We start from the raw sequence: 22,707 nt of genomic DNA, 5'->3' as shown, positions 1-22,707 counted from the left end.
CGTAGCCATTAAGTTGCCATTTTTGGGGTGTTTCGATGGAGTGCGGCTCCTTTGAGTATAGATTTGTCAATTTCCAATTTAGTGTTTTTCCATCAGTTTTAATCGTGCTTATGAGCGTATATATATATATATATATATATATATATATATATATATATATATATATATTGTTGTGGTCTTCAGTCCTGAGACTGGTTTGATGCAGCTCTCCGTGTGTGTGTGTGTGTATATATATATATATATATATATATATTATCGCTGGAATCTAAATGTTTTTTTATTACAATTGAACTGTACTTAATGTCATATTGCAAAGAAAGGAACTTATTGGACGGTAACTGTTGCCGTAAGGTGTTGTGGACGGTGCACTTTCTTGTTATTCACCTTAATGTTCTAGTCAATGTGTAAACTTGCTTATTATCTTCCCTTCAAATGGAGTGTGCCTGCCTTGATATTATAAGTGACTGCTTCACAACCAGTTCTTTAACACGCCTATGAGCATATTTATATTTATCGGAGAACTTAAATTGTTTTCGCCTGTTGAACTTTAGTTAAAGTGCAGAAAACTCAATCAGGTGTTTATTATTGTTCTGTCAAGCGTCCGTCTGCTTAGCTGGGTGGTAACGTGCTCGCCTCCCATGCAAGCGGGACTGGGTTCGATTCCCGGCCGGGTTGGAGATTTTCTCCGCTGGGGGACTGGATGTTGTGTTGTCCTCATCATCATTTCATCCTCATCACCGACGCACAAATCGCCCATTGTGGCATCGACTGAAACGAGACTTGCACTTAGCGGCTGAACCTCCCCGATTGGGGCCTCCCGGTCAACGATGCCATACGCTCATTCCATCTGTCAAGTTTAAAACGTGACATGTTTTTGGTCTGTTATCAAGTGTTACAATAAATCCAAATTGCTGTGAAGTGATGCGCTATTTCTGTTGTTCCCGTGATTTACTATCTCCGCATATAATATTTGTTTGATATAAGACTGATTAATCCTTTGTTGAAATGTTGGAGGGAGGTGCGCGCGTCACAGTGTTATCACCAGGGACGGCAATACATGCCCTGCAACGCACTCCTATTCTGGCCTCAATGTCGGTAAGGAGTTCTTGTGGTAGGGTGTCCCATCCCTGCAGCAGCGCGGCTGGCAACTGCCCGATGATCGTTGGTGCGTGTGGACGTGCTGCACAGTGTCTTCCCAAAGCGTCTCACACGGCCTCGATGGGATTTAAGTCGAGGGAACGGGTAGGACAGATCGTTAGCAGAATATCCATCCTGTTCCGAGAGCTCCTCCACCTGCCGTGTTCGCGCATTCACATCCATAAAACTGAAATCGGGACGGATTGCTCCCTTGGAAAGGCGCACATGGGGAACGAGCAATGTATCACAATAACGTTGACCGTCAGTGTACCGTGTTCAAAGATTTGGAAGTCAGTACGCCCATGCACATTCCTCCCCACACGATTAACAGCTGGACCACCAAAACGACCATGTTCCACAATGTTCATAGGTCCATTTCGTGTTCCCACCTCTCACCACGTGAGGGTACACCCAGAATCATTACTCAGACTGTATTTGCTCTCATTCGAGAAGAGCACGCGACTCCACTCCTCCTTGGCCCAGACCAAACGGCAGCCCTGTATAGTCGCCGTGCCACTGTGCTGAGTGAGACTGCATGCCTTGCAGTCCTGTTAAATGTCGTTGCAATTGCACCCACTGTTTGATGTAAGTCACTTATTGCCTGTTGCGCAATTTAACGATCATCTGCTTCAGTAGTTGACCCTGGTCGACCACCTCCTCTTCTTTTGACAACGGTGCATGTGATTCTAAACGCCCGCCATGCACAAGAAATAATGCTGTGAGGAATATTAAACTCCTGCGCTACACTGGTTACATTTCGTCCTCCATTTCCCCAGTGTAATGTCATCCAGATCTTGCTCCGCGCCCAGTTGTAATGAAGATCAGCGCACCGTAGCAACTCGTTGACTGACACATGTTGTCTCTTCCCATTCCTTTAACTGCTTTTTGTTGCGGCGCCTGCCCCATTTGACGCTGTAGTCACGGTGACCTCAAACCATGTGACGTACAGCTTTCTCTGCACCACTTCACATCTCTAGCAACCTACTGCAGCATTCATTTTCACCTGGTTGATAATATTATGATACTTTACCTATTTCTTCCCTAAGTTTTGCAGAGCGGTGAATTTTCTTTATTAGCATCGCAAAGTTACTGTAATTTTCATGGATCAGACTCTTGGTTCACATGAGGAAATTCAGGCAATATTTATGTCTTTGTGAGGAGAGTATGTTTTCAGGCTTGGTACAGTATCTGACTGTCACTGACTGATCCGACAGGCTGTTTTGTCACCCTCGCTATCAATGAACCTTTGTGGCTTGCAAAGAAGTTTGATTCTCTTACATAACGAAACTCAGAGTGCCACTCGTTTTCTGAGCACTTTCGTTACATGTACTAATATGACTGAGTTATATTCTTTGAGTCGGTTATATGGAGCTACAATCAAATATTCTTTCAATTTAATTTACCTTGTCACTCACTTTACTATTTAAACAAATTATATCGACCTGTGCTCAGCAGCAGGATCACGGTAACTTGATGTGAAACATACTATTTTTCTTCTCCAGTTGGAAAAATGTATGAATCTCTCCGGCAGAAGCCAGTGCTTTATTCCGTGGAATTGATTTGAAGCTTGTACCAGTTATTATAACAAACTGAATCCGCATGCCCATTGGATTTCATGGGCCTACAAGACACGTTATTTTATACATTTTTATGTTTGGTGAGTTATAGAGTATGATTGCACATGTTCACCTGAATTCGGTTTACTTTTACTGTAACCTTTGTGAATCGTTGTGCTATAAAAAAAAAGTAATTCTTCACTGCCCAGGTAACATTCTACAAACTCTTGCAGTCAGAGCGTGATACCTGGGTCTAAATACTGTATTTAATGGAGCATAACTCTAAATTTGAGACAAGTCCGGACTGAAATTCAGCCTTATCTGAAATATAGCAGAAAACCTGTAAACTTAGCAGAGCGAAACGAATGCACGGAAAGTTTTTGAAACGTTTGGTAGGAAAACTGTGGAAATATAAATACTTCATAAACAGAAATTTTGCAGAGGAGGACTTGCCTCTTTAGCAGATAATAACGAAGTACATCAGATCTTAACTGCAAGCCTTTGTGATTTACAGAAAATCAATCGTAATTTGTGCTATAGTTATTTGCAAACGTAATCCTATGACAGGTGTTTCGATAAAAAGAATAGTCTTGAGAAAAAATAGACTCACTTCCTTTGTTTCGGTATCAGTTGGAAGAAGTGCTCCAAAAATTTCTTCCCTTTAATGATTCATGTCAATATTTGGGTAGTTCGTACGCTTCAGCTAATGCTATTTGCCAGCAGTTAACAGAACCTTTCTTGTTTTTTTTTCATAATTTTAAAAAAGTGTCCAGTTTTTTAAATATAAATGTTTTTGATGTTGATTCAAAAAATGTTGTTGTCATGCATATCCGTGGTTGGTATGCGCTCATTCTTTGAACTAGGACCTTTGAAAATTTTGTGTTGTTCCATTTCAGAGGAGATGTTTCTAGATCTGTGTTATTAAGGACCTACAAATGATGATAGATTGTTGTATGAATCCTAAGTCTCAATTTAAAAAATGTTTTCTTAAGTTAAAAATGTTTGACTTCCTGGAAATATCTAACAGCAGGAATTTTGAGGATCTGCTTCGTTTAGGCATAAAAGTAAGACAGACACATAGGAAAATCTATACAACTGCTCAGTTTCTGATAAGATATGATTATTATTCGTGAATTTTTAACTGAAGAAACGAACATGAAAGAAGTTAATTGAAGCAGTTTTTTATTTTTTTTCTTCCACCGACAAGACTATCGAGATCAGCAGTAAACGACAAAAGTCTTTCCGAGTGAGGTGCAGTAAAGAATTTCCGCTTCCGTAACTGAGTGGTCAGCTTGGCTAACAGCCATGCGGAGGAGCCGGGTTCGATTCCAGGTACTGCCAGAGATTTTTCCTTGTTGGAGGTATGGTACAGGGTACATTCAGCCTCGTGAGGCCAGCTGTGGAACTTCTCGAACGAGCAGCAGCAGCTCCAGGTTGACGAAAACCGACAACCGTGGGAGAGCGGTGTGCTGACTCCATTCCCCTTCATGCCCATCTGATGACAGTATTGGCAGAGGATGACTCGGCGGTCGGTCGGTACTGTTTGATACTTCGGAGCCTGTGAGACTGGTTTACTTTAGCAATAAAGAAGATCCAGAGTATTAAAATAAGAATTGATAGATTTCATTGGGTTTGTTAAATTTGAACGAGAAAGTATTGCAGTAGTATTTAAGGTGATAAGAAGTACTAAAAATTAACAATTTTTAAGTTTAATGGATGCTTCGTCATGAGTGTTACGAATGATGTCAAAAAAAGGGCAAGAGATAAATTCTCGAAAGCTCCATTTTTCCATTATACATCCCACTGATTGACCTTCGTGGTCAGTTACTTATATATTGTGTCAGGAATCAGTAACACACTTGAAAACAAAGCAGTTGATAATATTCTGAAAGGAAAGCTCTCTTAAAAGAACGAAAATTCCATATCCTTGCGAAACATGGCGATGCGAAATTTTATACTACTCCTTTGTAAGCTTTTGTAACCATCAAGGAAATCTAGTGCAAGCAGTCTCTTTATTAAGATTAGAATCCAGAAATACTATTACAAGCCTTCTAGTTATATGCAGCTACATTATCTGTGAAGTTTACGGAACTCTCAGAGCAATCTTCAAGTTTCCTCCACTTCTGGAGCAAGTTGCGCGTGATCAACATACAATTCGTGGAGTTTAATTATGTGCACTAGGATGTAGAAATTAAGCTTGTTGAGGTTTGCCTCAGACGCAAAATGGAATCGGGAGACGAATTTGCTAACTTTTTATGGAACAAAAGGGTACATGTCTTTTTCTGAAAAGCGATATTCAAATTTCGAAAATGTTTGCAAAGCGAATTTGTTCTCTTAATTCTCCTGTTGTTTATTTGTTTACTAACTAGTAGTTCTGCTCATTCGTTGTCTATATTTTAGTGTTACGTATCCGACTCAAGGTTCGTAGACATCATTAAGAAGCCATTCTTTAACGCCTGTTGGAGTGGCACATCAGCCAGCCTGAGTATAGTGTTACATACCTTTCCACGTTCGTTTGGCAAATGCTGCTGTGCTCTCCAGTCTCTGGCTCAGAAAATATGACACACAAAATGTTCAAGTACAATAAAAGATAGAAGATTATGACATTCGCAGACATGTTGAACACACTGTTTCCCAACTTTAGGCTAACTGACGACTACGGCGACAGAAAGAACACCTGGACACGAAGTTAAATTAAAATCATTTTAACACACGAATGAAAACAATGATCTCCGGACGACGAGATAAACACAAGGAAAGAGAGAGAAAACCCTGAACTGGCACTGGTAAGCAGAAAGCCATTTGCCTAATGTAAACAAAAGGACTGTGGCGAAAAAATCTTCTTTCAGATAATGTATATTTCCCTTTTCTGCTTTTATAACACCGCCAGTTACCTGACAATACCTATAACAATGTGCACCACTATAAGGTCGTTTATCACTCACAGGCTTAGGTGCACAACTAATCAGGACTGTCTTTCAGGAATGCAGTTACATAGTGTCTACCAACACACAACACAATAAAACTTTAACAAATCATTTGACCATTATACATTTAGACTGGAGGAACATCTGACATGCCTTTGAAGCCGGCCAATGTGGCCGTGCGGTTCTAGGCGCTTCAGTCTGGAAACGCGTTGCCGCTACGGTCGCAGGTTCGAATCCTGCCTCGGGCATAGATGTGTGTGATGTCCTTAGGTTAGTTAAGTTTAAGTAGTTATAAGTTCTAGGGGACTGATGACCACAGATGTTAAGTCCCATAGTGCTCAGAGCCATTTGAACCATGCCTTTGAACGATTCTGGGAATCACATGCAGTTGCTGAGATGGTGATACGTTAGCAGCGTTAAGGGGACCACTGAGAGAAACTCCCCATACATACCCCAATACTCTTTAAAACGCTCGATTTTAATTTAAGCACTGAACTTGAAATTCTCAAGCGGCACCTTACTTGCTGTTCGTGATTTCGAGCATAATTAAAGGGCGTGCCAAATGTTTCGGTAATCTATTTTATCTATGACTTTTAGACTGAACATTTGAAAAGAGATTTAATCTTTCACAAAATTTTATATTATTTTGAAGCTTTGTTCAAAAAGCATGAAATATAATACATTTAAACATCGATCGATGTTCTATTATTATTAAGAATATATAGATCAACAGAATGCAGATAAGTTTCAGTTTGTGCTGTGATTTGACATTTTTGACACTTTTTGTGAAGTATTTAAGTTTCCCTGAAATCACTTATTAAGTTTTTTCCTTAATTACCTTGACTGGTTTCAAGTAATTAAAAGTTTTTGGTCGAAATGAGTATCCTACTTTTGCTATGAAAATTCCAACAAAAATGTGATGCATGAATTCTATGGAGTTTTGTTTTCGCTCCACTCAAACATTTAAGCAAGAAAAAGAACAAATTCAGAAGCCGTAGACACAAGTATGTTTTCTAAATACAGCGAAACCTTCAATTTTTTTGAAAATGATTTGACGGTTTGGTGAGAGAACTATCTCCCATCACAATGTCCTCACAATTTAATTGCTGATTTGTTTGTGTAGTTGAGTTGTAACTTCTTAGTGCCAAAAAAATATTTATAAATTTCTATTTATTATAAATATAGTATTTGTTATAAATTTAACATTTAAAATTTACTACTAAATTTCAATGACGATTATAATTATCTTCGGAACTACTTCCTTTTTAAATAATTAGATTTTGTATAACACCTGTATTTAGTCACAGAAAGATGTCTTACAATATTTAAATATCTTACGTTCATACACTCCATGGAGCCAAAACCACTGTAGCGGTTGTATTGCCATGGCCTAAAATTATTCGCTGCTTTCGTGTCGACCCTCAAAATTATGTGCGTAAATCGAACGCTAATGGACCTGCAACATACTGTGTCTAACGGGAATAGTTTTGCGAATGAGTTGGAACACCAACAGTCTGCTTTTAAGGAAAATAGATGTCATTCACATCAGATTTTTCACGTCTTTAACAAGACGTAAACGTCGCCAGGCATATGATAAAGAAGGTAAGGATCTATACAAGCCCAAAGAAAAGTACTAGTTATGCTGAAGCAATTGTCTGTCCACCGAGATCGGCTTATAGGTTTGTTCTCAGTTCTATGAAGACTGACTCGGATTTGAGGAAAGCCAGAGTTCATAGAAAACCCTAACAATGTAGCAATAGCGCCTACATTGGCCAGAGAAAATACAACTATTGAAAGATGCGTGGCACATAACCGCCACTACCACCTTTCGTAACCCAGTAAGTCATCTGTAGCTGAGATTCTATCTCCTCGTGACATTTCATGCTTTATTCTGCGACGAAAATCTTGGCCACGCCTAGAGAATTCTGGAATTAGGTTATTATAGAATCTGAGGATGTACGTTTGGTGGGAGATGTTGACTCCTGCATTCATCTGGATAAGGGCTAGGACCTGGTGATATTTTTAATTTCTTCACAAAGCAAATTGTAGCTAATTCTGCGTCATTAAATTCGATAGTGCTGTCATGTAGCCAAGATCTACGCCACTTTGGTGTAAACTTAGTGACGTGTAGTGCACGTGCAGCCTCCTGTCATAAACTTACCTGAAAATGGCTGCCTGGTTATCAGCCGAAATATCGTGGCTAGAAGTCGATGTCATCCGGTTGCAGTCCCGAAAACTCAGGTAATATAAACTGTTATTCAGTTTTTATCTCTCTACGAGAGTGTACCATGACAAGTGGAGTTACTTAAGTAGTGATTTACTGTAGCTGCTAACAATTTTGATGAATGTTAATCACCTCAGTTCCTTCTTTTGCAGTGGTCGGAGGATGATACTGCAGCCACAAGAGAAGTTGATTCTGCGGATAGTGGTTTACTAGTACTAACAGATTTATTTCATATTTAACTGCCATTTTACCTATTCAGCTCGTTACTTTGACGGATACTGTGTGTTTTTGCATTTTCTTCTCTTATGTCAATGACATTATACTCTTAAATTTTATTGACTACATCATTCCTGAATATTGCACATTGTGAGAATTTCTAATTATCTAGGCCTATGTTTCGATATCTGAGAATCATCTGTGTCTCCTACTCTTTCTCTCTAACTTACTACGGAGCGTAACGTCCCGAAACTTTGACACAAGTCAGTCTTTCACCCTCCCATCATCTGCAGTAACTGTCAGTAAGTGAAGAAGTTTTACATTGTAAGTTCATTACGATTCAGTTTTGTTTCCTCTGCACATTTCACCTCACGGCGACAATAGGTTTCAAAGAGAATAGTTTATCTTTTTCCTTATATTGGATGGTATAGTACGTATTAGCGTCATCCTGTCCTTTGTTTATTCCAAGAAACGGAATATGTGCTGTAAATGGCTTTTCAGTTTATTTAGAGGAAATGCCTTAAGAGACCCTTAAGCGTACATTGTCTCTCTATAATTTTCTAAGTAACAAGAAAGATATCTCTTCCATATATTGTTGAAAATAATGTCAGTAATAATTCAAAATACTTTCAACAAGCATAGCAAACCATTGGCATTTGCTGTGTGTTTCTTGGGTCTCAATTTGAGTGCTGAAAAGATAGACTAAGAGTAATATGGTAGAAGTGTCATCGTGTTTGACGTTTGTTTATACTGCACTTACAGAATCGAACACCAACGAATGATGTATATGCCATGCGTCACTGCAAACACATTTCCAATTGACGTAACAGTTCCCTGTCACGCCTTGACGTAAGAATCTATACTGGAGGAGCCAACGTTTCGGCCACGGTTACAGTGGCCTTCTTCTGGGTATACTGGTGTGTTTTTTGTGTGCAAAGTCACTTGTATTTTGTTGTTACTGCTCACTAAGCATGAAAGATGTTATGTTTTACTATGCAGGAGGGAATGGAGATCTGCTATTGTCTCTTGCCTCTTTCGTTTTGTCCCATGATTGGTGCTCACCGGTGAATGACACGTGGGCGCTTGTTTTCCACGAGCTGGACGCAGGTCACGTGGCAGCAGTTATTGGCCGGTAGTGCTCGCTTCGTGTGTTGTTGGTGCGGCCTGTTGGATTCTCGAGGGGTGAAAGCCAGGATGGGGCAGGCCTGTCTGCATCTTGTCTGTTAATGTTGTTTTCTGAGCATGTGTTTTATCAAACCCTGTTCCTCAGCAAAAACACACCAGTTGATCCACAAAAAGGCCGCTGTAACCGTGGCGGAAACGTCGATTTCTTTAGTACAATATTTTTACATTATGACGCGGTACCATGCACAGAAAACTTCTATGTGAACTTACTCTGGCTGCGGAAGCCTACACAATTACATATTTCCAACTGTCTGCGTATCATCTTGCTATCAGGAAACACAGATATCCCGTATAGGCCTAAGTAAAAAGAAAAAGTTCTTCTATATGCTGCGTAAAGCCGAAAGTGGAAAGGGTTGGGGGAGTGAGGTGGATAAACCAGTATTTGAGTTGCCTTATTTAGGGGAAGTAATAACATTTCGGAATTTCTTAATAATGGTATAACAATAGTATTGTACGATTTTTTTTCTATTCTGGTTCAATAGAAGTGTGTATAGCACAGATATGCACATTTGATCATAATCTGTACTTTTACTTCTTTAGTTCCATTGTAACGTGTGAATTGTACCACTCATCCAGTCCTATTTCGTAAATAGTGCTTTTGTATTCAGAGTGATGTTAATGTTACACCAATCATTAATGTGATTCAGAGATAAGTTTGGAGTGGCATATTATGCATCGAAAAGAAAGTACTGAAATCTGTAAAAATGTGCATTTAGAGTAATTTATTTGTAACAGTGTAAACAATTTTGAGCAACAAAACTGTGATACTTCAACCTTTGCTACACTATCATAAATGCATATACATTGCAATAGGCCCATCATGTTCTTGATTTCAACGCTGAAGCTGTAAGCTACTAATTTAAGTAAATGTATTAAACTGACGTTCTAATCTGGGGAAGAAAAAAATTGGCTCCATGAAATCAACGTAAGAGAGATTGAAGTTACACTGTGTCTGTCGTTGCATGTGACTAAGCAGTTGAGAGATTCAGATATCTGATTTTTTTTTGTGCTTAACTAGTTTTGAAGTAGTTTCGTACATTGATTTACTAATAGTTCATGCTTATTCTTTTAGGAATATCACATCAATTAGTAAGCTCTAATAAATGCTTATATTGAATCATAATTTATTTCATTTCAGTATTTTACAGAAATAGATTCAGTGGTCATTATTTACTGACAAATATATATATGTAGGCTAATACATACAAGTTACATGTTTTAATGCGAGAAACGCAAAACCTACAGCAGTAAAATGTTTCAGTCAAACATATGAGTCTGCTCATTATACTCGTGCCTCAGGAGAAAGTACTCAGTAGGGAGTCAGCAAATCTAGTTACTCAAACAGATTTGTTTTTTTTTTCATCAGTCTAGGAAATCACATAAAGTTATATAATTCACAAATGAAGACTAGCTTCATCATAGTGTTTAGACGGGAACACTACCCCACAGAGAAGCTTGCACATAACAGGGTAAACAATGTTGTCAAAAGAAAAGCCGGAAGAAGATTTGATGCAATAACATGAGAAATTCGTGTAGCAGAGCTGCATTCTTGAAATGGCTTGAGGCGGGTTTGGTTGATGGCAAGACAGATTGGAACACTGCAAGTATCATCATATAGGATCCCGTAAACTGTTTCATGGTGGGCAGGGAAAGCCTGTGTGCTAACAGTGCGTCTTTTAGCAGAAAGAAGCTTTTGCTTTGGAATTTGAATTGTCTAACACGTCTTTAATGTAGGTATAATGAAATAAGGATAAATTTAAATTAACTGGCAATACATCTTAGTGATACTGAATGCCAGAAATTATTTGCTTTTTTTCAACTAGTAATAGCGTGTGGGGAGAGGAATTTTGTTTTACATTGTGCTGTGTCCTAAGCAGACAGTGAACAACGTAAGGTCCAATTTCAGGAAATCTGAACTAAATTGTGGACATCATGTGAAATACATATGACAAAGGAAAGACTGCTGTTAAGAATGTTTTGTACACTAGGGTAAGTTTACTGTGGAGAGCACGAATACTGGTATGAAGAGAGCAGTTGTCAAATTTATTGAGTGATGCAATGAGCAAGCAGAGGTAGACAACTAAAATGGATGAAGTGCAGGAAATAATGGAAGGTGAAATACTCTTAGAATGCCTGCACAGGTAGGCAGACTCGATTACCGAGTAACAGAAACGAGACAGACTCGTGGGACCTAGCTGGCGACTATGAAGAGGGGTGGGCATTGGGGGAGTACAGGTGGGGGAAGTACAGCGAGTTGTACAGAGCTGACTGAGGCTACTGGGAGTCGGCAGAGCGTGCGTCACGCTTGCCCAGACCGAAAGAGAAGCGGTGCTCTGCAGGTGCCCGCTTGCCCAGGCCGAATGAGAAGCGTCGGTCGCCACCGTACAGCGGTCGCTTGCCGAGGCCGAAACTGTACATGCGGCCCTCCCGTTTGCCCAGTCCAAAGCTGTAGAGTCGCGATGGGGTGGGGCCGGCGCGCTTACCCAAGCCGAAGCTGTAGGGGCGTGCACGCTTGCCCAAGCCAAAGCTGTAAAGTCGACCGCGCTTGTCCACCAGGTCTGTGAACACGCCCGGCATCTCCTCCTCGGCCGCCTCGGGCAGCTCCCGCTCGTCGGCTTCGACTGCGACTGGCAGAGCGTCTTCGCTGTCGCCATCCACGTCGGCGAACAGCTCCTGCTCGCTGTACTCGTTGGGCTCATCGTCGCCACGTTTACCCAAGCCGAAGGAGTAGGTGCGAGGCCCGCGTTTTCCCAAGCCGAAGCTGTACAGCGAGGCGGCGCCTGTGGCGCGCTTGCCCAAGCCGAAGTTGTACACTGGCAGGCGTTTGTACTCGGACACGTATGTGTAGGCGCGCTTGCCCACGCCGAAGTCGTAGAGTCGCTTGTACAGATCGTACTCGCTGTCGGCATCCAGAGCGGCAGCACCGGCAGAGGCGGCACCTGGCGGTGAAGCTGCAGCTGCCTCACTTGCAGTGGACACAGGAGCTGAGGCCGGACCACCTCCAGTCATTGCATCTCCGGGAACCTCCTGTGGCGTCGCCGGTGTGGTACACAGCAGTAGCAGTACCAGTGCTGGTAGTGGCAACCTTGCAGCTTCACTAGATGTGACTCTTGAAGTCATACCTGCAGAAAAAAATTGTTGTCAGTTCGCTTGGTACTTCATGCCAGCTCTCAAAATCGCTACCTGTTTTTTGATAACATACACTTGATTCAGATGCTACTACCGATTCACTGAAAGCAACCGACACTACATCTGTATAAGGAACTCTATCAAGAAAGGTGACAACCATGTGATCAACGTAATTTGCTCCTCACAGTTCTGAGTGACTCTTAGCAAGGGAAATCATAGTGTAAAAGATAAAAGATTCAGAAACATTGCCTTATAAAGTGTGTTTCACCACTGGATACAACATAATTAAGAGGAGACATCGAAATTGGTCTTGTGGAGGTAACAACTTCCCGGTATATAACATCTCACCATTTACAAAAGATAAAGTGCTATAAATGGAATAAACCTACAGATATACAAAACCTTGAGGACTACACTGCTAATTACAGAAAGAAAAACTGCATACACTTGCGTAACTATGACAGAAGTAAGGCACATTTTGGTCCAAAAATACTCTGTAACTCATGGCCAGTCCTCAGTTGTATTTTTTACAGTATGATTTCGGTTGCTAGCAGTTGCCCAAAAGTCTGAGAGAGGTTACATCGATTACATAGCTGACGCCTGCCTGGATATCGTTCCTGGTACAGACGTAGTCCGGATTGTATAAAAGAAATCAGTTGGGGGCAGCTGAGTCACCCTGTATGTCTAGACAGGTATCAGGCCTATCACTACTATTGTTACAAATGAAAACTGGGACAACAGTTTCAAGACATGCAACAAATTGAGGCTTATCAATGATATGAGAATAAGATGTTTTAATAATATTATATAGCTGCCAATACGTGGACACATTTGCACTGGAATGGCTTCTAATGTGCGTTTTATTTCTTTTTTTGCATAGTATTATAACAACGCCCCCTACAAATTAATCATGAATGGTATAAAAAGCAACAGGAGTGATTTCGAATGTTAGAGAGTTAAAGCAGCTTAGAAAAGTACGTTCGTATAATTGATACGAGTAAAAATATCTGCGGTAGTAACATGTAAATGAATTATTCGGTTTATTTTTCAGAAAATAGCGTAGTTATTAAGAGGCACTCAAATTTGCATTTCAAAACACAAATGAGTAATTTTGATAAAGAGTTTTAAATGAAATATAGTTGAATATTGATAACTTACTTTTCTGCAGGTAATACAAGTTTAAGACTTCTTAAACTTTCGTATTCACTTCATGTATAGCGTCATTAGAGACACATGTAATGAAATAAAAGCAATTTTTTTCAGATGTACCGAGAAAGTTAAAATTTTTTTTTTGTCAAGGAAAGAGAGATATACAATGTGTTAACGATACGACGTTTCCATGTGTGTTATTTCGACTTACGATGCATGCATGTATGTCCAAAGGAACAGGCACTGCGCTAACTACTGCAGTTATGAAGTACACTAAATGTATTTGCACTTGCGAGTATGCGCAACCGTCGCCTGTCGAATGGAATGACAACAATGAAAATTTTTGGCGGACCGTGACACGAACACAGATTTTCCGCTTATACCATGTGGCTATCTGTGCACGACTCATCTCGCGACCAGACCCAAACTTCCATTTGCCGTGAACCATGCATGTCAAAAGGAACATTGCATTGCAATTCGGAATAACACAGGCACTACAACATCTTTTTTATCGCTGACACCAGGCAAACGACTTTCAAGTAGAATGTATCACCTATACAGGTATATACATAATGGCTGTTCGAGTACAGATTGTAGACGCATGGTTGACGGCATGTGGAACTTTGGGTTTGGCTGTGATTCGTGCACGGATAGCCAAATGGTAGGGCGACCGATCGCTATAAGCGGGGAATGAAGGTTCGCGTCCCAACCCGTACAAATTTTCAGTGTTGTCATTGCGTTCTACTGCTGATGGTTGTCCATATTCGCAATTGCGAATACATTTAATGTATTCAGGGTGTTTGTTGTAGCTTCAGACAACTAAATATCGCGAAGACGACCTATAGTACGAAACAAATGTTCTAGTTGAAAAGATAGTAAAGGGGACATCTACCTGCGTTACAACCGGCCACTTCCTAACCAACCCTGCTGCATGGGCGGGATCAGCTTCGTATTTTTAAATAGGAACCCCACATTTTTATTGCATACTCAGATTCTACTCCAAAAATTACATACGGTATACTCAAACCATTATTTCCCATTCATGGTAGATGCCGCTGTAATCGGCAAATGTCAAGTCTGCCTGTTTTTGCAATTAAGGACCAGCACATTTGATTCTACATTTCATTTACGATGTAAATGTAAATCTTTGCTTTCTAACGGTTGATATCTATGTTCAAACGTTACTTCGGTGTTGCAAATGTGATTGTACAGTACAAGTAATAAAGCTAGAAATTGACATTTCTGGCAAATAAGCTACTTGTATGGTAACGTTGTTCTCTGTTCTTTGCGGGGTTGATTGTGCTCAGTCCCCAAATCATCGGAATGCTTGACTTCGGTGGCCGCGCTCGAACCCCGCCATCAGGGTGGTTCATTTCGTTGTGTGTTTCAACCCAGCCACCGTAAGTCTAGCACTGGCCGCTACGTGGCTACTGCCGAAATACAAACCACAAGCGTTGTATTAGGGTAAGATGTCCACGAAGTTGTTGTGACAGGTGCACCTGCCATGCATAATCACCAAAATCCGAGTCTTCAAGAGTGAGGGGCAAAGGGACTCACCAAAATCATGATGATGATGATACAATACTTGATTTTGGTGAGTCCCTTTGCCCCTCACTCTTGAAGACTCGATTTTGGTGAGTATGCATGGCAGGTGCACCTGTCACAACAACTTCGTGGACATCTTATGTTATTACAGTGCTTGTGGTTTGCATTTCGCTAGTATTGCAATGGTACAAAAAACAATGACATCCATATCGTTGTTGCTGGATCACACTAAACGTAGTTTCTAACCAGACACTGAAACGTCTAACCTTGTTGCACTGCACAATGAAAATTGCAACACTAAAGTAAATTTCGAACATAAATATCAACTGTTAGAACGCAAAGGCTTACATTTACATCGTAGAATCAAATGCGTCGGTGTTTAATTGCAGAAACAGGCACACTTGATATTTGTCGATTATAGCATCACGTATCAGGAATGGAAAACGCTGGTATGAGTAAACCGTACGTAATTTTTGGCGTAGAATCGGAATACGTAATAAAAGTGGGAAGGGGGGGGGGTTCCCCTTTGAAAATGCCAAGTTGATCCCGCCCACGCAGATGTGATGATTAAGAGATGGCCAGTTGTAGCACAGACAGCTGTCCCCTTTACTAATATCAAATTCTCTCCTAAAACATTTTTCGTTCCTTATGTCGTTCCCGATAAACTTAGTTGTCTTAGGTTAAAACAAATACACTCTACGTAATTACTCTTCATTTTATTTGCAGAAAAGCATTTACAAAATTGTGGGGAAGGTAGTTCTTTCTAAATTTGCCTATACTTTATGTAAGAACACTATCCCCAGCACATGAATTTGTTTCAAGTGGGGTTTGTTGACGAAGATAGCAGTTATACATTATCTCATGAAAACCTGAAGTAATAAAGTTACAAGACACTTTCAACTGTTTTTATCTGTTCAGAGCACCTGACTGAATAAGTGCACAAAGTGTAGTGGATGTTTCTAAATGACGATGTGTCACCACTAAAGTCTAACTGACGTTTCTTACACTGATTATCTGATTTAATTATAATGCAACATATGGGAAGCAGGGCTAATAGTTTCGAGATAGCAATAGAAAAAACTCTTACCGAATTTTTAAAACACTCCATCTATCCAATACTGAACAATGAACATAATGGTACTAAAATAAACATAGTAAATGAACGGGAGTCAAGGAACAGGGCAGCATATTTCACAGGTTTGAGTACATACGTATTTCAGATAGGAGAAATATGATGCTCAGCCAGTTGTCTTGGAGAATTTTGGAATTTGTTTAACTGTCAGTCTTGCAAACTCACTAGTCGTTTTATTAACATTTCTGCATAGTTATACAGCTTGATCACTGCTACACAGCATTAAATAATTCTTCAGCAAAGAATTTTATATTGTGAAGACGTTACTGGAGAGAATAATATGTGGTGGTCTTCCACAGGCGTCTTGTGGGTATCCTTCAGAAGATTATATATTTACTAACTGGTCTACAGTGTATGTAGAAAGCTTAATTAAAGAACTTGGAAGTAGTAGTTTCGCCCACAGAAACAGCACAGGAAGAAAAATCGAAGTTCAACATTATTCAAGTGTGCGCCTCAAAGAAGCGTGCCACCAATCACGTGTAAGTTTCTTTTTATCTGACACATTTCAGATAATTGCAATTCAGATCATGCAAACGATCTATACGAGGTTGAATCAAATGAAGAAATAATATCGATAACACATCACCAGAAGAACCGGACTTTGATTTGACACTGGAGATAGTTCAGTGGCCTATTTTTGGAGTGACGAAACAACATGGACTGGTAGCCTGCACAGGAAAGCAGTGAAATGACACAACAGTAAATTTCAGTCATTTGCTGACGTTAAGGATGGTGCAAAACTTCGAAAACTTGGTGCCATTGAGTATTTGTCAGTTTCCCTAACGTAGAAAAATTCATTGCAGCTACATATTCATATCATGAAGTACATAACGTTCTTTAAGTCGTAATGGTATAGTTCGTAGGAAATAGTGGCTACTCACAATACTAATAATTTTATTTTCTGGTAATAAGTGAAACTGTAGGAGAAATCAGCATCATATCAACAGCTGCGCATTACGTAAGCTTCAAGCGAAAATTATTGTGAACGCTTTGTTAGCATCGTACTGCAGCAGCATGCTGCAGTACGAGATGATGTTACATCAGCACGCTGGATTTGGAATCTAAAAGCCAGCCTTGCATTGTGCAACATATAAAAAAATTTGTTCTATTCAGTGTGGTGACGCTGAAATTTTATATTACATAATTGTCGTTACGTAACAAGCTACTGTTTCAGTTCTAGGATCTTATGACACTCCAAAATTTATAATGCTCTAGTAATTGCAGACACCTCTCTAACAGTTTACTGCCTGATGAGAAGTATGATGCTGCTAGCGAACCTGGATAGAGAGCGCAAACAAAATCTGTGGACGTAGAGGGTGCTATCTCTATCCACACCATTTCCGAGTTGACATCATGGCGTAACACAGCCAATCAGGTGCCGTCTTGTGGATATGAAATTGGGAGCCTCGTCAGTTCGCGACGATCAGGTATAGCCTCTGACGACAATGATGACGGCAATCACCAAATGCTTGGACTTTTACGCGGATTTGACGCGGCAACTTTTTATGCAAGGACTCCGTCGCGAAAAACTTCGTAGCCATCTCCACAAAACATTTCATTGCATATAGGAATCCTTTGCTAATTTTACTGAGCATTTCCAAACAAAATCAGTGCACGAAGTGCACTGTTGAGTTGCATTTGAAGTAATTCGCAGCTTTTACTACTCTGACAAACGAAAATTAGTATCTCATCCTGACTATTGCGTAAAAAGTGTTTACACTCAGTTAACAATACGTTTGAACTGCCGAAGTACCGCAGTGATTAAAGATCTGTTTCCGAATTTGGGATGGACTGGCTCCAATCGAGATTTACGGTTTCTGCGGTTTCCAGAATTCGCTTAATGACACTTTCAGGATGGTTTCTTTGTGAAGGATACAGCTAATTGAACATCTTTCCCTGTTCACCTAGCTGAAGAAGGAAGGACGGAAGATTGGAATTTAACGTCCTGTCTGCAGCTCGGTCATTAGAGTCGGAGCACAAATTCGGTTCAAAAATGACTCAAAGCCCTATGGGGCTTAACATCTACGGTCATCAGTCCCCTAGACTTAGAACTACTTAAACCTAAGGACATCACACACATCCATACCCGAGGCAGGATTCGAACCTTCGACCGTAGCAGCAGCGCGGTTCCGGACTGAAGCGCCTAGAACCGCTCGGCCACTGCGGCTGGCACACAAATTCGGGTTACGAAAGGAAGTGTAAAGCAATCGTCCGTGTCCTTTTCCAAGGAACCATGTCGGCAGTTGCCTGGATCGATTTACCGATATCACAGAAAACCTAAATCTGCCTGGTCGGACGCGGATCTGAACCCTCATCGTCTCAGATGCCGAGAGTCCAATTTGATAACCACTGCGCTATCTCGCTCTGTTCCAGCAGTTTAATTACAGCGAATTCGTCTTCAACGATTCGTTAAACTCAGTTTCCCTTAGATGAGAGGATTGTTGAAGGGTGAGAGTTCATCGGCTGAATACTTGTTCGTCAATATGAATTTGCTCGTGAACCGCGTTAAAATCTCGTTCGCCGGCCGGAGTGGCCGAGCGGTTCTAGGCGCTTCAGTCTGGAACCTCGCGACCGCTACGGTCGCAGGTTGGAATCCTGCCTCTGGCATGGATGTGTGTGATGTCCTTAGATTAGTTAGGTTCAAGTAGTTCTAAGTTCTAGGGAACTGATGACCTCAGAAGTTAAGTCCCATAGTGCTCAGAGCCATTTGAACCATTTGAACCATTTGAATTTGAAAATCTCGTTCAAATTATTTTCTAAATTATATTGTGCCAGGAATGCATATGTATACTACGATATAAAGACGAATCGTTGTTTAAAGTTGTTACCAAAAATCTCGAGAAGTACTTGAGCGATTTACTTCAAATCTTTACACGATAAGAAACGTTCGGACTGATATGTGTTCTATATTTTTCTAACATACGAGTACATACTAAATAAGGGGGCAAAGTTTTTAGCAAAAAGTTCTTGATCGATTTACTTCCGACTTTTACACAATTTTCTATCAAACCTACGTACGGATATAGGTTACATACATTTTAATATATATATATATATATATATATATATATATATATATATATATATATATATATACAGTAGATAAATATGTATTTAAAATCTGTACCAAAACTAAACTCCGTGTGAACAGGAAGGCCACTGGACAAATGCCTTCTCCCGTACTATTGTCTCATTATGTATATTATTTTTAACACTAATTGTGTACCCGACAATGTGCTGATTTGCTTTATTCCTCCACGTCAGTTTTACAGAAATAGAAAAGTTGTTTTATGACTTATCGGATTATGATTAGAATACTACTACGGAATACGAAGACAGAAAATACGTGAAATAGTGTCACTGAAGGTATTTGGAAAGCAGTCTTTCACTCCTTCCAGCCACCTGCGTCTTAGTCTTCCTCTTGGGTTTTTACTTTCCCTTTCACCTCGTCTACCTTCCTGGGTATTTCCTCTGCATTCGCTTAACATTTCCATACCATCTAAGCCTTGTTCCTGTATTCTATAACGTAAGGACCAGTAATTCCTTGGTCCTCTCCATCATTAATCTGTTCATCTTCGTCAGTACAATACTATATCTCAAGAATTTCATCTAACTAGCTTGTAATTTGCTTCTCTCTCTCCCTTCCATTACGTAGGTCTCAGAGGCATGTATCAGGATTGCAACGCACGCGCGATATACAGGGTGAACCAGGATTCCACTGACAAAGCATCAGAGATGGTAGTGCGGATCGAAATATGAAAAAGAAATGTACATAAACAAGAGCTCTAAAATGCACACCTTGAAGGGCTAAAGTGCGTACTTTAAGAGCTATGAGCAATTGTTCATCTTCCGTGCTGTGAAGCAAATCTCTTATGCTGCATTTTAGAGCTCATGTTTGCCAGAGATTTTTTTGGTCCATGCTGCCTCCTAACAATAGGGGGAAAAGAAAAAGCCCTCCAATCAGCTCGGGAATTGGACGATCTATCACACCAGTTGTAGAGAATTTGGAACGATATCCCTCAGGAGGAATCCAAAAACTCTATCAATCAATGCCAAGCTGATTAACTGCTTTCATAAGGGTCAGAGGTGGACCAACGTGTTATTGACTTGCACAATTGTGAAGCTCTTTCACATAAATAAATCATCAATTTTTTCTGTAATTGCAATCATTTGTTTGGCTGCTCATTTACATTACATCTAAAGATTTCCATCTCAATCGGTATTTTTTTTTGTCTTGCAGGATATATCCAGTACTACCTGAAAATCTGCACTTTTGCGTGCCTAAAGGAGGTCGCATAATACAGTATATCCAAGTCATTGTAAATCCAACACACAACGTTATTTGTTTTCAACAGACTTAAGGTGATAAACACTATGTGATCAATAGTATCCGGAGACCCCCAAAAATACATGTCTTTCATATTAGATGCATTGTGCTGCCACCTACCGCCAAGCACTCCATATCAGCGACCTCAGTAGGCATTAGACTTCGTGAGAGAGCAGAATGGGGTGTTCCGCGGAACTCACGGACTTCGAACGTGGTCAGATGGCTGCGTGTCACTTGTGTCATACGTCTGTGCGCGAGATTTCCACACTCCTAAACATCCCTAGGTCTACTATTTCCGATGTGATAGTAAAGAGAGAACGTGAAGGAACACGTACAGCACAAAAGCGTACAGGCCAACCTCCTCTGTTGACTGACAGAGACCACTGACAGTTGAAGAGGGCCGTAACGTGTAATAGGCAGACATGTATCCAGACCATCACACAGGAATTTCAAACTGCATCAGGATCCACTGCAAGTACTGTGACAGTAAGGCGGGAGGTAAGAAAACTTGTATTTCGTGGTCGAGTGGCTGCTCATAAGCCATACATCACGCTGGTAAATGCCAAACGACACCTCGCTTGGTGTAAGGAGCGTAAACATTGGACGATTAAACAGTGGAAAAATGTTGTGTGGAGGGACGAATCACGGAACACAATGTGGTGATCCAATGCCAGGATGTGGGTATGGCGAAAGCCCGGTGAACGTCATCTGCCAGCGTGTGTAGTGCCAACAGCGGCGGTGGTGTTATTATAGTGTCATGGAGGGGGCTTGCACCCATTGTTGTTTTGCGTGGCACTATCGTAGCAAAGGCCTACATTGATGTTTGAAGCACCTTCTTGCTTCCTGCTGTTGAAGAGCAATTCGGGGATGACCACTGCATCTTTCAACACAATCGAGCACCGGTTCACAATGCGCAGCCTGTAGTGGAGTGATTACACGACAACAACATCCCTGTAATGGACTGGCCTGCACAGAGTCCTGACCTGAATCCAAAAGAAAACCTTTTGGATGTTTTAAACGCCGACTTCGTGCCAGGCCTCACCGACCGATATAGATACCTCTTCTCAGTGCAGCACTCTGTGAGTAATGGGCTGTCATTCCCCAAGAATCCTCTCAGCATCTGATTGAAGATATGCCTGCGAGAGTGGAAGCTGTCATCAAAGCTATGTGTGGGCCAGCGCCATATTGAATTCCAGCATAACCGATGGAGGGCGCCACGAACTTGTAAGTCGTTTCAGCCAAGGGTCCGGATACTTTTGATCACATAGTGTGTATCTGAAATGAAATTTGCTTTAACTAAAGGTCGTTATCGTTTTCCCCGGTGTATATCATGCCCAAATTTTTGTCACCTTAGCGCAAAGATCTAAGCAGAACAGGCAAAACTAATGTTGGAGCTATTTTTAAAAAGAAGTAAACTATGTTCGTATTTTGTGGTTTATGTAATAAACACTTGAGCACAACATTTACTTGTTCTGTATTCATTGCATAACTGTTTTAGTTAAGAGCATTGTTCACCAATATATTTAAAGCGTCGACATTTCGTGACGTTACTGGAAAAGAAATTGCTACATTCGCTATACAATATAACTTGAGTAACACGAGGAACATGTGTATTTTTAAGAAGGTATTAATTTTCAGAGCACCGAATCTTAGAATATAATTAGTGCTTCCCACGATGTATTTTACTTAATTTTAGCTTTCCAGTTTCCGACGTAATAAACCTTCTGATTCATCTCGTTTTTAAACAGTCGAGGGATATCACATTACTCGGACGCAGAGGAGCAACTAGAATGCTGAAGACTACACTTTGCTAACACTATAGCAGTAAGCTCTTAACTCTTACCCCTACGCACATTTCCTTGCTGCTTTCGACGTACTTTACAAATGTCTTGTCACTTCCGATTCATTAACTATATTACACCTGTTCTCCGCGGCATCAGGCCTGCAATCACAAAAATTACAGTGTATAATTAACTACCGCTCCATTTATTTCAAGTTACACTTTTTCATTCCAGTAATAAGACAGCAAAGTTGTAAGTTAACAGTGACTGCCCTTGGAAAGACGAATGAGGACTACGTTTTTTGTCAGTCGCGAAAATTTCGTGTTACCAGGGAAAATTTATTGCCTCATTTGCACTTTTCAGTCCGAGATAAACTTTTTAAGGCAGACAAAAATGATA

At 40.5% G+C, this 22,707-nt stretch overlaps 1 protein-coding gene across 1 annotated transcript in view; it reads right to left on the bottom strand.

The window, feature by feature from the left end:
* Positions 1–10,433: 10,433 nt before the first annotated feature.
* Positions 10,434–22,707, bottom strand: part of LOC124622157 (allatostatins) — a 513,094-nt gene continuing 500,820 nt past the window's right edge. The window contains exon 2 of the mRNA XM_047147797.1: positions 10,434–12,367. Coding sequence (XP_047003753.1) covers positions 11,520–12,367 — 848 coding nt within the window. The 3' untranslated portion in view covers positions 10,434–11,519. The remainder of the gene's footprint in view (positions 12,368–22,707) is intronic.

Source organism: Schistocerca americana, chromosome 7, assembly GCF_021461395.2.
Source record: "Schistocerca americana isolate TAMUIC-IGC-003095 chromosome 7, iqSchAmer2.1, whole genome shotgun sequence".
Taxonomy (NCBI): domain Eukaryota; kingdom Metazoa; phylum Arthropoda; class Insecta; order Orthoptera; family Acrididae; genus Schistocerca; species Schistocerca americana.
Note: the sequence above shows the minus strand (reverse complement) of the source record. Positions and strands in the feature narration are given on the sequence as shown.